General features: G+C 36.3%; 3 protein-coding genes across 3 annotated transcripts; all 3 read right to left on the reverse strand.

The window, feature by feature from the left end:
* Window positions 1-472: 472 nt before the first annotated feature.
* Window positions 473-9,610, reverse strand: LOC145212422 (uncharacterized). Its single transcript, XM_080080535.1, has 12 exons — window positions 9,240-9,610; window positions 6,507-6,584; window positions 5,977-6,030; window positions 5,843-5,905; window positions 5,635-5,767; window positions 5,245-5,290; window positions 4,825-4,891; window positions 4,147-4,213; window positions 3,549-3,687; window positions 3,047-3,116; window positions 1,565-1,679; window positions 473-731 (listed from the first exon to the last, which is right to left on the reverse strand). The coding sequence occupies exons 1-11, from the start codon at window positions 9,441-9,443 to the stop codon at window positions 1,566-1,568; spliced, it is 1,035 nt and encodes a 344-aa protein (XP_079936661.1). The 5' UTR covers window positions 9,444-9,610; the 3' UTR covers window positions 473-731; window position 1,565.
* A 1,518-nt stretch (window positions 9,611-11,128) lies between these two features.
* On the reverse strand, window positions 11,129-13,074 carry LOC145212463 (dynactin subunit 6-like). The gene is made up of 6 exons (XM_080080592.1): window positions 12,979-13,074; window positions 12,558-12,734; window positions 11,943-12,016; window positions 11,704-11,751; window positions 11,503-11,645; window positions 11,129-11,434 (listed from the first exon to the last, which is right to left on the reverse strand). The coding sequence occupies exons 1-6, from the start codon at window positions 13,005-13,007 to the stop codon at window positions 11,342-11,344; spliced, it is 564 nt and encodes a 187-aa protein (XP_079936718.1). The 5' UTR covers window positions 13,008-13,074; the 3' UTR covers window positions 11,129-11,341.
* LOC145212447 (ribonuclease H2 subunit B-like) lies at window positions 13,042-14,537 on the reverse strand. The gene is made up of 2 exons (XM_080080568.1): window positions 13,991-14,537; window positions 13,042-13,630 (listed from the first exon to the last, which is right to left on the reverse strand). The coding sequence occupies exons 1-2, from the start codon at window positions 14,467-14,469 to the stop codon at window positions 13,210-13,212; spliced, it is 900 nt and encodes a 299-aa protein (XP_079936694.1). The 5' UTR covers window positions 14,470-14,537; the 3' UTR covers window positions 13,042-13,209.
* Window positions 14,538-14,802: the final 265 nt, after the last annotated feature.

Raw genomic sequence — 14,802 nt, forward strand, 5'->3', positions numbered from 1 at the left:
CGTTTTGTGCTGCTGTTAGTGTTATTGTCCTCAAAATGCACCAAAGCCTATGACACCTTTCCAAAAAGCAAAGTTAACGTATTTTTAACATAGATCCCAAAATATTTTTAACACATAGATCCCAAAAATTTTTTTAACATAGATCCCAGTATGTGGTTACTTTAGAAATGAGTATTATATTATGTTGAAAGTTTGACACATTAACATTGCTATGTATGATGTGCTGTTTTTGCCATGTCTGTAATACAGTAAACCTTGGTTAAACCGGGTTCGGTTAATTGGGTCTTCGCCTAACACGGACAAAACTTTAGCTCGAAATGATTTGTAATGATGGTAAGGCTTGAACTAATCGACATCGGTTAATCCAGAACTTCGCCTAGCCAGGACAAATTTTTGGTCCAAACGGGTCCGGATTAACCGAGGCTCAATGTATTTTCAAATTATTGAACTGAACTCAGAAATAGTGATCACATTAAAGTCACAAAACAGATTTATTTCGAGAAAAATGAAACACAGGCTTCCACTTTTCGGGAACTACAAAAAAACGAAAAATATTTCAAAAGTATACGCGAACTGGCGGTCAACAAAATATACGCCCGGAAAATCATAGAAAAAAAAAACGAATTTTCAACCTACAGGTTACGAATAGAACAGAATATATCATCTGAACATAGAATCACCAGGAACAGAAAAGACGTGTGTAATTGTGGTGAGCAAAAGAAAGGCCGATTCTGTGAAAAGATAAAGACATTGGGAGTTAAACATGCAAATTGTGTTCCGGTTTAATGGGCCATTGTTGAAAATTACTGTAACGTCATACTGTATAATTTACTGTTTAAACGATTTTAAAGATACTATTTTATGAAGTCTTTGATATTGTAATAGATTTTTAAGCTAACAATGGTGGTAAATACGGTTTTCTAAATGGTTAGGCGTTTTTTATGGGGTAGTTCTGAAAAAATGACGTAAGGATTGTCGAAATGTCATGTTGTTTTTTTCAAACATATATTTGCATGTCTGTTTTTTTAAGGTATAAAATGTTTAAATAAACAACGCATATTTGAAGCGGTTTTGCAACGAGCTTCAAAAAAGAACCAAAACCAAATTAACAGAACCGAAAAAAAACGCTTGCAAGCAAAAGAGATAAAATCTTTGCAGTTGACTGCATGAAGCTCGTTTGTAAACCCGTTTTAACACCAACCCTGTTTCTTAACCTTCGTTAACTCTATTTCTCCCCTTAACGATAGCAAACTATCAGTGCCGGATTAAGGGTCTGCTGGCCTGTAGGCACATTTTGTAAGTGGCCCGAAAATCAGGGTTGCCAACTAAAAAATTAGAATTATCAGTGTTGCCAAATCATTCTACTGATTTTAAAGTGGCCTGGATTTTTGACTGGCCTGTAGGCACGTGCCTACTTTGCCTAATGGTTAATCCAGCACTGCCATCTATGACGTCACAGCATGATGACGTCGTAAACCAAATTTAACTCCTGAAAATGTCAATTATGTTTTAGCAGGCGATTACTTCCATGTTAAGAACTACTGCATTAGCTTAAATGTTTTACCTTAGTAACCGTTTAGGTCAGGTACAGCCCTTGCGAACTCGATTCTCATTGAGCTCCGATCAGTTAACCTTGTTCCCTGCAAGCTGTGAAGCGCGAAGGATGCTGTAGAGACATCCTGTGGGAAAAAGGACAATAATAAAGATCAAAATTTGGCAAACTGATGATTTTGACTGAAGGTTTTAAAGAATATTGTGTTTAAAGTCTTTTAAGAGGGAAAAGGTTGGGAATCTGTGCCAAAGAACAGGCCTCCCTTTGCCCAAAATATGTGTAAATATGCATACGTATTATGTGTGTGGAGGTCTTTTGGCGGAGTTTTAAACCAACCTATTCTAGGCTTGTTACAAATGTCAGCTGCATACAAATTTGGTTTAAAAACGTCACTGGCATTGAAAGTAGGTCGGCCCAGTATTTTCAAAAGAAAAATATTTTCAAGAAGAATCATAACACAGAATAGAAAACGATGGTATTAAAACGATTGTAAACGTGATTTAACTTCTGTTGCTCAGATCAAACAGGGCAGAAAACATCTCGTCCAGTGACAGCAAACGCATTAATCTCAAGAAATTGATGTCGTAAATCTCCAATAAAAAGCACCGAGCTACGGGCTTGCGGTTGCTCTATGACGTAACAAAGCGACACTGTGACATAACTATTGTTTGCCAAGCTCCGTCGTATGGACAAGTCAAACATTGGCTAGATGAGCTGTAAATTTTCCCAAACGGTTATGTCGTCAAAATACCGTCGTTTGTTTCCATAATAACGAATTTTCAAAAGCAGATAAAAGTGCCTTTGCCGAACATAGAAACGTCACAAGGTCTTGATTGATAACGTGTTCACATATTGAAGATTTCTATGCCCCGCCCATGGTAAACAGTAAAATAGTGGCATGAGGACTCATCAAGCCAAACTAGGGGTTTTGTTTGCATTGTGCCGATTCTTTGGTAGCCACACACAGTCATTTAACCGCAACACTTTTTTTGTCAGTTGCTCATCAACGGTTTTCGCAGGCTCAGGAGTTTTAAATCAACCAATTACGTTCACCTTTAAGAGTTTAAAGGGCCCAGTTAGAACCATTAAATAAAAATCAAAAAAAGGAAAATGCAAAAAGTCTTTACTAAAATATTTTTGTCCCGCAGAAACACATGGATTTAATATTTTCATCAGCAAATATGCTGTGGCAATTTGAAGCTAAAAAACATATACCGAGAACAAGCGCTTTAAAGAACTTATTAGAATTACAATACATGGTTTAGAACTAGTACACAATGACTTTATGTGGGTTTACAGAACAGTGCGTTTTTGTCTCACCGTTCATATTTAAGTTGAAAGATATTTTGTAAACAACTTATTGTGTTTTGGCCTTCAAAGTGTGCCGGGAAAATATAGTCGCTGTGCTTATGCTTAAAAATGTTTGAACACCTATAATTCAAAGTTAGCTACCATAACGCGGTATTAGGTTGTAAAAGTTAGGTTAAAACTTACCGCAAACTCAACAACTGCGCACAGGATTCCCGTCCGATTAATCAACTTCGCTCTCACAAACCCATGGAACCTGTTAAAAGCACACATAATTTTTTGTCAGAAGTGAAGGCTTGGATATTGCTATAAGGCAGCCAGACTTTTTTGTCGATGAAAAATATTTGACATTTGTTATTTTTTTCATATTGCATAAATTCATTACTGGGATTAGCCCTGAAGCGTTTATGCAGACCAGCAATCATTGCATACGGCAGGCTAGATTTTTCTAGCCTACGCCTTGCCATATGGTGGTGAACGTTTGGTGACCGGCTGTTTCGGTATGGCGCCTTCAATAAGCCTGGCGTACAGTGATTTTCATATTTCAGCAACTAATAATGCCTAAAGTATATTTATGTATTTTTTGTTAAAAGTTGAGATTATATGACTAAACTTTCGTGAATCTTTACGAAATTGGAACAATTAAATACCCCCTGCCCTACTTTAGAAAGAACGGAAAAGCCCCTACCTTGAGAAGATGTCTTTTATTTCCTTCTCAGTTGTGGACGGTCCGATGTTGGTTATAAGTAGACACGAGGTGGCAGAAGAGGGGGTGGGTGCGCAAGGCATTGTGGTACCGGAAGCTGCCAGGTTGAACAGTGGGGCGCCTTCAAGCGACAAAAGTTTGAAATATTTCATCAAACGTGGTGCGTTGTGAAAACAAATTTTCGTTACTCGTCTAAGTTAATTTTAACAGTGATACGCATCGGTGCTTTCGGTTTATATACGTTTTTGCAAGCTGAAGCACAAATTATGAATTTTGGATTTTGGATTTAGTAATTTTTTTCTCATTATTGAAATCTCCTTTCAAGTGAAACATTAGCGACGATTCAGGGTCATTAAAATCAGATCAAGAAAATTCAGTGTGAAAACAAATAAAACACAGCGCCAAATTTAGTGGTTTTCACACTGAATTTTCTTGAATTTTTGAATTGTTTGGATGAACTGACCGAATTTTGCCTATTTTTTAATCCAGCAAAGCAATAGAATTATAACACAGCGAAAATTGCATCGTAAACAGGAAAGCACTGAAGCGTAGAAAAGCACTATGACGTAACAATAAATACCTGCTAAGTGGGTAAGAATAGCGCCGTGGTGTGGTGAAGGTGCAATGTGATGAAAGGTGGGGGTGACCTGTCATGTGATCGACACACAAAAAGATTATGTGACGTAATTATAAAAATGGCGGGAAAAAACAGAAAGAGGGTGCAAGAAAAAAGGGGGCTGGAAAATTACACAGAGGGTGACTGCAAGGAACACCAAGTGCACTTGTTACGTCATAAGTCACACTATGACGTAAATAAAAGTTGACGTGGTTGATGGGATGCGTTGTATGACTTTTGCGTTTTAACGTGTTTGACGTTATACGTATTGATTAATTTAGTCGTTACGTCATCAACATGTTTCATTTCAGTTACCATTAATGCTTTAGTAAAAAAAAAACTATTTAGCCCCCCCTTTAGACCAATAAACAATCATGATGAGGTACAATTATAAGTCCTAAATAATTTACATTTATTTAAACATTAGTAGGTCTAAATGTGAGGAACTACTTTCTTTTCGCCCCGCACTTGGCGCCCCCAGTGGCGTTTTAAACAACAACAAATAAATAAACATTGGAGAAATTGACAAGAAGGTAGGTAGGGTCAGACGGTCAGTGGTGGGTACGATTGACTGAAAGTTTGTGCGTCATCAAAGACAATCATTGTTGCGTGCATAATAACTCTAATTATGACGTCACATACCTGAACTGGGGCCGGCAGGTGGGTGTGTGTGGGGTGGGACTGAATCAAGTCGGAGTAAGACGCCAGTCTGCAGGTAAAACGTGTTAAGGGTTTTTTGACGTAACAGAGAAAACTATGACGTAGTACAGCTGATTTCAATTTACTGTCGGATTTACTGAAGGTCAAAGTCAAATTATTTATTTCCCACGAGGAAACATTTCCATCTCAAAGCACGCAGTCGAATTTTCTTCCACAGTCGGCAATTATTTGCTCACAATCACTTTACGACCTCGCACGGTAGCCCACAGTTAGTGTGACGTTACAAAGGAACAGGTCTATACTTGTTGCACAATAAATTCGTCTTTGTTACGTCACAAAAATAATGGGATTCAAATAATGCGGTCTATGGTTTTAACTACTGAACTTTAACAAGCCACTTACTGTTGTGGCCATAGTTCTGTAGGCAGGATCCCCGCTGAGCTGTACTCTGTTGAAAAGCAAATGGTAAATTATTTTTGTTTTGTATTATAGTTTCAAAAATAAAGCTGATAACGCATAAATGTATATGTCTTTGTGGTAAGCTAAACGCTTTAAACTAGCCTATGAAACTTTAAAAATTAGTTCCTTCACGAGTTGAGTGTTGCACATTTATGTAATTTCAAAGCATAGTATCGTTTTTATGAAGCGGATATATAGGGAAGCATTTCATATTGAATTTAATATGTTTTGGAAAAATACACAAAAATACAAATTACGGAAGTGTTAATTTCTATGTAAGGTTCTTTCAACCTTAACATTTTACAAAGTCATTTTGAAACCTTATAAACTTACGTGATGGAAAATATCCGATGATCTGATTGGCCAAATCTTGGGGCGGGGACGAAGGGCGGAGCTTAACTTTTGTGTTCGCTTTAGCGAATTCAAGTCTCAGCGTATGGGGTAACTCGGGGTCAAACTTGATCCCCTAAGAAACAAAGCACAACCTTTTTCATTATGACGTCACATATACGACCGACAGAGGCATAACGACGTCACAAACCTGAAGTGCGTTCTTTGCTTCGTCAGCTTCGTTTCTCGAGTCAAATGTGACAAAACCGACGGGCTGAAAATAAACGATTACACAATGGTAAAGAAGATGCAAAATTAGGGATAAATTTTATTATTGTTTCTCACCACTGGGGCTTTGCCTGGTTTTGTGGTAGTACGTATGATTGATCCCTCGTAACCCTGGCAACAAAAAAACTTTTGATAATTTTCGCAAGATTAAAGACACAATTGTTGCTTTATCAAATGTTATCACTTAGTTTAGTACAATATCAATGCTAAAAAGTTTAAATGTTTACAGAGTAGTTTATTTCAAATGTTGAAACAATTTTGCTTTAATGAAAACAGCGATTTTCTATCATTTGCAGTAAAATGGATTTACCACATACGTCATAAAGGCTCTCTGGTGATCCAGATTAATAAAAAACTGTTTAAGTCGGTGTCCAGTCTTTACAAGTTTGCAAATTGTAATTTATGCAGCTGTTTGTGGTTTGTAAGGCCAAAACTTCGTTGGTAAATTTAGTCCCAAACAATGCATTGTAATAACAAACGGCTTATTCGAAACAGGTGTAGTTCTATTGTTAGGTCACACAGTGAAATCTCTAATTAGTGGGCTTTACGAAACAATAGAATATTTCAAATGGTTGTATAGAATTTACCGAAAATCCACGAAATAGAAGATACAGTTCTCTCTTCTTTGCATCGGCTGGCAGACCACTCACAAATAACGTACGCACCTGGTTGAAGAGAAAAATAAAAATAAATCGAAAATTGTCAACAAAGCAACGTTGAATAATTCAGCGTGGCGATCACTAGAGCGGAACGCCGATAATGCCCAATGATTATTACCTAATAATCCCTGAATTCGGCGCCGCTCCTTACGCCTACTGTGATGCGACAATAGACGAATAAAGAAGGGTTTTCGTGCTGTGAGAACCCAGCGGGGTGTTCAGAACACGGAAGTACAGTAGAGACGTAATAATGTCCGTGACAAGCCCGTTTGTCCTGACCATAATGACGCAATAATCGTTTCGATTCCCATGTGTTTGTATGCTGATGAATATCTTAGGTCCACTGGGGCCTAGATTGTCATTTTGACCGCTGTCAAGTTGATTAAATGTTGATCTTGTTGTTTATTTTGAAACGTCGTCAGCTGTTTTTAGTACGAGTCCTATTTCAACCCACTTTGAAGTTAGCTTTCTTCAATTAGGTGTGGTGGCCTATATTAGGTTTTGTCAAACAAATATTGCAATCTTTCTCCACTGATAATGATAATATTGTTTATATTTTAGGTTCATACTGAATTATTTCGTTGGCAGTTATGGTATTTACCTGTATTTTTGCGTACCCTAATCTGGAAAAGATTGTGTACACTAAAGTAATACAACGCTAAAAAAATTATTTCAATTCAGTAGTTCCTAACATGAATGCCTAAAAATTGTACCAGGAACGTAATGCAGATTTAAAGATTTAAATCTTACTATCTCATACAGTTTCTATACAAAGCGATTTGCTGAATGGACTTTTTTTAGCTCTTTGAACAAATACGCCAGTTTTTTAAATTTCTGAAGGTCAACAATTGACCCAATACATGCGAATATTACAATGCACCTGCCTTTTTTGTGTTGTGATTAGGTTATTTGAGAAATAGGAACGAAATGACCATTGACAGATATTGGTTTTGATTCAAGCCATATTCAATCTAATATTTGCCGGATTTTTGCGGCACCATTTTCTTTGTGCGGGGTGTTTTGTTTCGTAACAATGCATTGCAAATTTGACGGAAGATTCACAAGCCTTGAAACGCGATGGGGATTGAAAACAAAAGAACTTCCGGTCAGAACGTTGTGAAGATAAAAGGCGAAGAGATTAAAATTAATATTGACAAAACGAGCGCGCCTTATTCCGTCGCAAAGCCGTTGTCGATTGTGAGCAAACAGAAAGCTTTGTTCGTCATCAAACGACCGGCGCTAAAGGTTCGATCTGAACAAACAAAGAAACCTTCCATCGCTATGAAACAAAATTGCTTATTAAACCGCCAAGACTGGTTTCCTAATTAGACACTGCACAATACACTACAGTGTCACATTTTGACATCACAAACAGCTACAGTGACGTCACACTCACTGACAGTGATGTCACCGCAGCCGAGATAATACAGATGTGATTTTTGTAGCTCACAAAAATTTTGTTTAAAGGAAAACCATTAGTGTAGGGACAAAAACACAATGCCCTTTAAACTATGACGTCACTGGAGGAGTAGTGACGTCAGAGGGACAGATGCAGTGACAGTGCAATTCGGTGTTGGAGATAAAGTGTAAGTGGTAGTGTTATCTGTTGTCTGATACAGATAAGAGGCTGCACTAGCTAGTGGAATCACTGGATAGCGTTTTGACATTTGCAAGTGTAACAGACGAAAGACAGGCGTCGGTCTCACTCCTATCGACACGATAGTTAAACCAGAAGTTACCTCGAAAGGCTTCCCATATAGTCTAGATAAGTGCTGAACACTTGCAACTTTACAAAACAGTTACATGTCAACTGGTTATCTCTCCACAGATTGGACATCAGTTAAGCATTAAAAATAGACATTATTTGAACATTGTGACATCACACAACACCAATATTACGTATTTGTACGTAACAAGCAATGGTGGGCTTGAATCAATCTATTTAAATGCACTTGATTTGACCACAATAAATAGTTAAGTGTAAATAATTTAAATTTTGACCGGTTTGGGTATTTGAAGCATTGATTGATTCTCTTTAAAACATTGGTAATTCGGTTTAAATTGGCTTAACTTCCATTTATTGATTTCCGTTTGAGTTCTGCTCAGTTTGAATGCTGGCGGTAGCAGATGCCTACAGACAATCTATTTCCCACTGATTCGGCAACTTAAATGTAAAGGCGCGATCCAGAACGAACGCTTAACGAAAAATCAATGCTAAAATCGATTCGGGGATTCTCATATCAAAATAGCCAATTAAAATTAATGGGTAGATTCGCAAGCTGCAGTAGCAAACTGGCAACAGAAACGTCACAATCGAAACGCAATCAGGATTGTGATGTAATAGACACTCAATCTTGAGGCATGATACGCAGGTGCGTTTAAATTGCTCTCCTGGGAAAATAGGCCGCAGTTAAACTGTTGAAAGCTGTACATCGATTACAATCGGTAATCAGTCATTCTGTTTGAGCAGTTTACCTTTTCAGCAAAACACGCAACACAACATAACACATGTTTAATCTTGAATTTTTTGTTTACGCTTTAGTCCATAAAATTAATATTAGTAGAGAAATTTTGCCCAGACCACCAAACTGAAAAAAGTATAAGTTCGCCTTTGAACAAATCTACGCAAAGTTATAAAAAAATCTAAAAAAACGTCTATACCTCTTCTTCTTTATCAGCTTGATTGTTATTGGCATCGGCATTCATCATCTTTGTTGCGTCACAGTCGCTTTTGAGACTTTTCGCGTTCCAAAAGTAGCCGCCTTGAACTTGAGATGAATTGCTGTGCGAGGAAAACGATAAAACTTGTGCTTTCCGCTTTCTGGGTTCCGTCTTGGGCAAGAGCGCTTCTACCTCGGCCTTCATATAAACGGAGCAGGCAAAACTATTCAACACTTGCTACAGTGAGGCTTAAACGTATTCCAGCCTTCCTCCAAGGCAATAAAACTCCGCGCTCGCCAAACACCCGCCTTTTTCTTGCCAAAAACGCGATAACAGGCCCCTGTGCAGTATAAAATCGCCGGGCGTTCCGCATGGCTGCCTCCATAGATTGATGACAGGTTTTGGAATAGAGGGAAATTGATGTGACTTATTTGCTGTGTTATGTCACAATGGCCTTTATGTGAAGGAAACAAAAACATTCTTTGTTTCCTTGTTTTGAAACTAGATAATATGTGTTTCGACTGCCTTTGTTTTTTCGGTTTCATTATTTTTGAGACCGTTTTCTTAAAGCAGTTCGTTTTCCTGATTTTAAATTAATTTACTTTTGCAAGAAATAATTGTGCAGTAGATGTGATCCAAACTTTTGTGGTTTAGGTTACCCGAATAGCAACTAAAATTCAATTTTGTAGTTTGAGATATCTTATCATAGTTAAATTCAATGTTCCATCACTATAATTGCATGGTAAATTAACGTATAAGTGTGATTGTGTCAGTCAGGTGCAGGTTTTTTTTAAGGTTTGGTTTGGGTGACCGCTAAGTAGTTTTAAGTGTTTCATTTAAATACCAAAAAATAGCCATATTTGCTTAAACGAATTATTTATTAGGCTACTGGCAAATTTTGGGAAACCGCTGGAGAAATTTGAAAACACCTTAAAAAACACTGGTCAGGTGAATGTTTAAGCTTTTGACAGACCCAAAATACTGTAGGCTACGCACAAAAGTTTAGCATTTAGATTGTACCAATTCTGATCGTACGAAAAACATATTTGTATAGGCACTGCTTTATGTGCTGTATGACTGTGTAGCTTTACCTCAACGTGAATCAGATCATAAATGCACTTCCGTTTATAGCTTTTTGTCATTATTACTCGTTTTACCCTCAAACAAAGGGACTATCTGCATTTTGTTTTGTTATTGGTTTGCTAATATGGACCATTGCCACTATGAGAGGAAAGTCGCGCCTTTGCGCAGTAAAGTGTTAGAAAGGCGATAAAAGTATTCCCGCGTGTGGGCGCTACAGAAGCCACTTATTCGTCTGATCTATTTTATTCTTGATAAAAATAAAATTTGTTGCATCGAAGTGACTTTATTCTTGTGCAAAAGACAGAAGTCTAATATTGTCGGTGCAAAACGGATAGTCATCGATAGTGTCTTAAAAACAGAAGTGCAACAAATTGTGATACGTATTGCTTGCCATTCCACTGGCCTGGTATTTCGCTGATTTGGGTAATTTGAACCTGGCAATCCTGCATTCAAATGGAGAACGGCGAAAGGCGAAAATCGTTCTTTACGTAACATTGATTTTATTGTCGCGTTTTCCTAAGCATTAAAAAGGTGTCGCATATGCAGAACAACGATTAAGTTAGAATTAAAGAAAATTTGACCTGACAGCACTGTTTGAGCAAGCATAGCTACGTTTTCCTGTAACTATTCTTCAACAATGATGCTGTATCACAAAACTGAAAACCTATTTTTAACGACCAGTTGAAGTTGATCGTCACAAACTCATACTATATCAGGAACAAAACAATTTCAAGACATTCACCTCTGTCCGTCTATGTTCGGCCAAACAGAACTCTCAGGTTTGGATTTTATGCAACAAGTAGCAAAACGTTTGAGAACATATATTTCACGACACATAACTTTTTTTACAGAAACACATAAAAAATAAAGGCAAAACGAATACCAATTTCGAGACATTCATGCTCCATGCAATTGCACAGAACCATACAAGCAAGTTTCTATTGCAATTTTAAAGTATTTGCTAAAGTTTCGACAGCAACATCACGATCGACGCTCAAGTTTCCATAGCAACTATTGCGTTAAGACGTTGAAGTTTTTTTATTTTTATTTGTTGTCAAATGGTGATAATTAGGTAAGATTTTCTTGAGGAAGTCAATCTGTTGAGTTTGAGGCTGAAAAGATAAAAAAAATACTTTAAATATTGAAAGTTTTGCTATTCCACTCACTGTGAAAATAATACCTGTGGTTTGTCAGCATTTATTCTTCTAAGATATTTATCTCCACAAATCACGGTATTTTCCGGTAAAACTTCATCAATATTAACGTCACAGGCTGCACCGATCACACAACCATTACTAAGTGTAGTACATGTGCCAACTTTAGCTGTAAGAAAAATGTGTTGTAAAGAACTAATTTCTTTTTTGGCAGTAATATATTTTACCTTTGCTCTCTACTATGTTATGGTTTCCAATAGATTTGCCCTGAAACTCTGAAAAATATGCAGGAATTTAGTTATGAATTTTCACAATTTTTTAGGGGTTGCGTGCATGTGGACACATGTTCCCAACTGAAATAGCTTGTTATTTTTATGTATTGTGTGCCATTGCGTAACATTTTAAAAAAGCTTTCAATGTGATGTACATATTAACACAATGTTATCATGGTGAAAATATTCATTACCTGAACCAACTTCAAAAACATTGTGATTGCCAATGATAAGAGGTGTATTTTCTGCTGGATCTCCAGGGCGATTTCTGGTTGTAACAACAAAATGCAAATTAGTTTTTTCGTTTATTGTAAATGTGATTTCCATAAATTGTTAAAATTTAAGAGGGAATTTAATTTCAAAAGCAACTTTTCTTTAATTAATCTTTTAAATATAACAGTATGTTGCCTCATGCAAACCAGTATAATTGTACCCAGAAATAACCGACATTGCCTTTTTATGAATAAGTTATAATTATACACTTTATACGGAGTATAAAACACACAAGCAGGTTTTTTTTAAGGTTTGGTTTGGGTGACCGCTAAGTAGTTTTACGAGACCGCAAGTGTTTCATTTAAATACCAAAAAAACAGCAACTGTAGTTGCAAGTCCAAATTTTGGGAAACCGCTGGAGAAATTTGAAAAAAAACACCTTAAAAAAACACTGCACACAAGCACTCTGAAAGTTATGTTTTTAAGTAAAGCAAGAATTTAGAAAAACATTTTTAGAAAATTTAGAAAAAGGTATGTTTGTCAGGTTACTATCAATTACATGCAGCCATAAAAAATAATCAAAAAATCCACATTACTTGTTAATAATTAAAGTTTGCTCTTCAATTAAATTTCCCTCCCCGATCACAATGGGTCCGTCCTTTGCAATGATTGTGGCTTTTGGATGAATTACACATCGTGCACCGACCTTAATACTGCCCTCAAGTGTTGCTTCATTGCAAACCAGCGCATCGGTTGCAACATCAAGCAAAGGACTGCGAAAAAAATGAATTAATAGAACATGTACAAATAACTACAAAACAGTACAGAAATCCACAAGTACATTTTTGACAGAAAATTCCAGCCAATATATTTGTATAAAGCACTGTTTGTCAAAAAAGCGGGTAAGTTAGCTAGTACTTATGTTCTTTTTCCTGTTGGTTTTTTTGTTTAAAGTCAACTGTGTTCTAAGAAATTGAAGCTGTACAGTTTATTATCAATTATACACAGTTCACTTACTTTGAAATACTTCTTCTTTGTGCAATCATATTTTAAATTACAAATACAAATTCTAGACATAAATTTCTACAAATTGTAAGAAAAACAGAAACAACATTTTAGTGAAGGCAAAAAATATGTGTTCAAAAAAAAATTGGCAGCAAAAAATGACTGTATTGGTAATCTGAATTGCACCAAAACATTGTAAAGCAAGTATTTTAATTCAAAGATAGCACAATACTAAAAAAAATTCTATGCTTTTTTAGCTTTTGGCTTAAAGAAGGAATCCATACTTTTCATTCCCTTTTTATCGACTTTATTCAACATTTTTTGTGTGCGTGAAAGTTTCGGTTTGACATCGCTAATATTTTTAACCTCAATTTGGGAGTAATCTTCAGTGGCCTCAGTTTTTATTTTCTTTGCTGATGAGTTTGGTCCATGACTTTTACGCTTTTCAGTTTTTTCAGGCAATTTTAAATGCTGCATTAACTTTTTTGCCAGGTTTGCATCAATGTAATCACATAGCATGCCACAGGAGTATCTTAAATGCTCATTTCCGTCACTAGTTTCATTGTCAGTTTTTTCCCATACAAATATTCCTGCATCTTTAATCACAGTGTTCAGTCTTTTCACTTTTTTCTCCAGCCATATCAGCACCTTTTCCTCATTGTATCTAAAAAGGATTAAACTGGTTAAATATACTGAATCACATAAAAGTTAAATTATTAGAACACATTTATTCAAAAGTAAAACAAGAGTCTTTAATGTTAAGTTTTGCTTGGTTGAAAATAATACTTGAAAATGCAGCAACATTATTTGCTGATGCAAGTTAATTTAAGTTTATTTTGCCAAGTGAAACAAATCATAGCAGCAAAATTGCTCTAAAATAGCTGCGCAACGTTGAGACATAATAAAGTGCGACTAAGCAAAAGGCATGGTGGAAAGATGGTAAACACACTGCAGCTATAAGTTAAAACACAAACAGTGGTTTTAAGCACAAACAGTTATCCACTTTCTTAAAAGTTAATCACACCTGTATGCCTTCATGTCATTTGCCCCTGCCACATCAGCAATATGTTCCAATTGTTTTTCACTCAGACATACTTCCAATATTGGGTCTGTATTTGTTAGAAGTTGATTCAAAAGAACAAACTTTCCCGGATTTGCAGATTTTAGAAACGGTAGCAGCAGGAAAAGAGGATCAAATTGAGTTGTTATAAATATTGAACCATCTTTAAGAACTGTGTCACCAATAAACCAAGACGATGGTTGTTCGTCATGTTTTCTTATTTCGAAAAGTTGAGTTTTATTATCTGACTTTGCGACCATAAACTTAGAGTCTTTTCCACTTTTAGGGTGCGGTAGTGATACAATTGTTGTCTCTGCATTTTGTACGCATTTGGGTGCAACAAATACCCAATTATTATGCGTTTTGTCACCATTTGAAGTCATCTTGTATGCAAACAATTGGTTTCCTCTCAGAAAGCATGATAAGTCACCAAGGCGACACATTTGTCGCAAAGTTCAGCGCGACACTTCTTTATCCATTGTTGTTTTGTTCGAGAATACTGAGCGTCTCTGTTTTGTTTGTTACAGTATGCCTACAATTTTAACTTTAAAATGTGCAAAGTTTTTTTTTCGTTGTTGAGTAATTGATGACGTAATTATTAAATGATTTAGCTGGAGACAATGCGGCGCGACATGACGTCATAATGAAATATGAGACAATTGGATTGAACTTTGTAGCCGATTGTTAAGAGTTCTGGATTTTTAGTACAGTATTGTTTTCTTTTGCAACGTTTTAGGAAGTTTTTGAAGATTTTTGGTGAGATAGGGAACTAACGA

The sequence above is a fragment of the Phallusia mammillata genome, chromosome 1 (assembly GCF_965637545.1).
Source record: "Phallusia mammillata chromosome 1, kaPhaMamm4.hap1.1, whole genome shotgun sequence".
Taxonomy (NCBI): domain Eukaryota; kingdom Metazoa; phylum Chordata; class Ascidiacea; order Phlebobranchia; family Ascidiidae; genus Phallusia; species Phallusia mammillata.

Coding starts and splice junctions, on each gene's coding strand:
- LOC145212422 (XM_080080535.1), bottom strand. CDS start 9,443: ATGAAGGCCGAGGTAGAAGCGCTCTTGCCCAAGACGGAACCCAGAAAG. Junction 4,214..4,824: donor ACCTGCCGGCCCCAGTTCAG/GTATGTGACGTC, acceptor ATCACATGACAG/GTCACCCCCACCTTTCATCA. Junction 1,680..3,046: donor GCGCAGTTGTTGAGTTTGCG/GTAAGTTTTAAC, acceptor TTTTTCCCACAG/GATGTCTCTACAGCATCCTT.
- LOC145212463 (XM_080080592.1), bottom strand. CDS start 13,007: ATGATTGCACAAAGAAGAAGTATTTCAAA. Junction 12,735..12,978: donor CAAAGAAGAAGTATTTCAAA/GTAAGTGAACTG, acceptor TTTTTTTCGCAG/TCCTTTGCTTGATGTTGCAA. Junction 11,752..11,942: donor TGTTTTTGAAGTTGGTTCAG/GTAATGAATATT, acceptor CATATTTTTCAG/AGTTTCAGGGCAAATCTATT.
- LOC145212447 (XM_080080568.1), bottom strand. CDS start 14,469: ATGTGTCGCCTTGGTGACTTATCATGCTTTCTGAGAGGAAACCAATTG. Junction 13,631..13,990: donor AATGACATGAAGGCATACAG/GTGTGATTAACT, acceptor AATCCTTTTTAG/ATACAATGAGGAAAAGGTGC.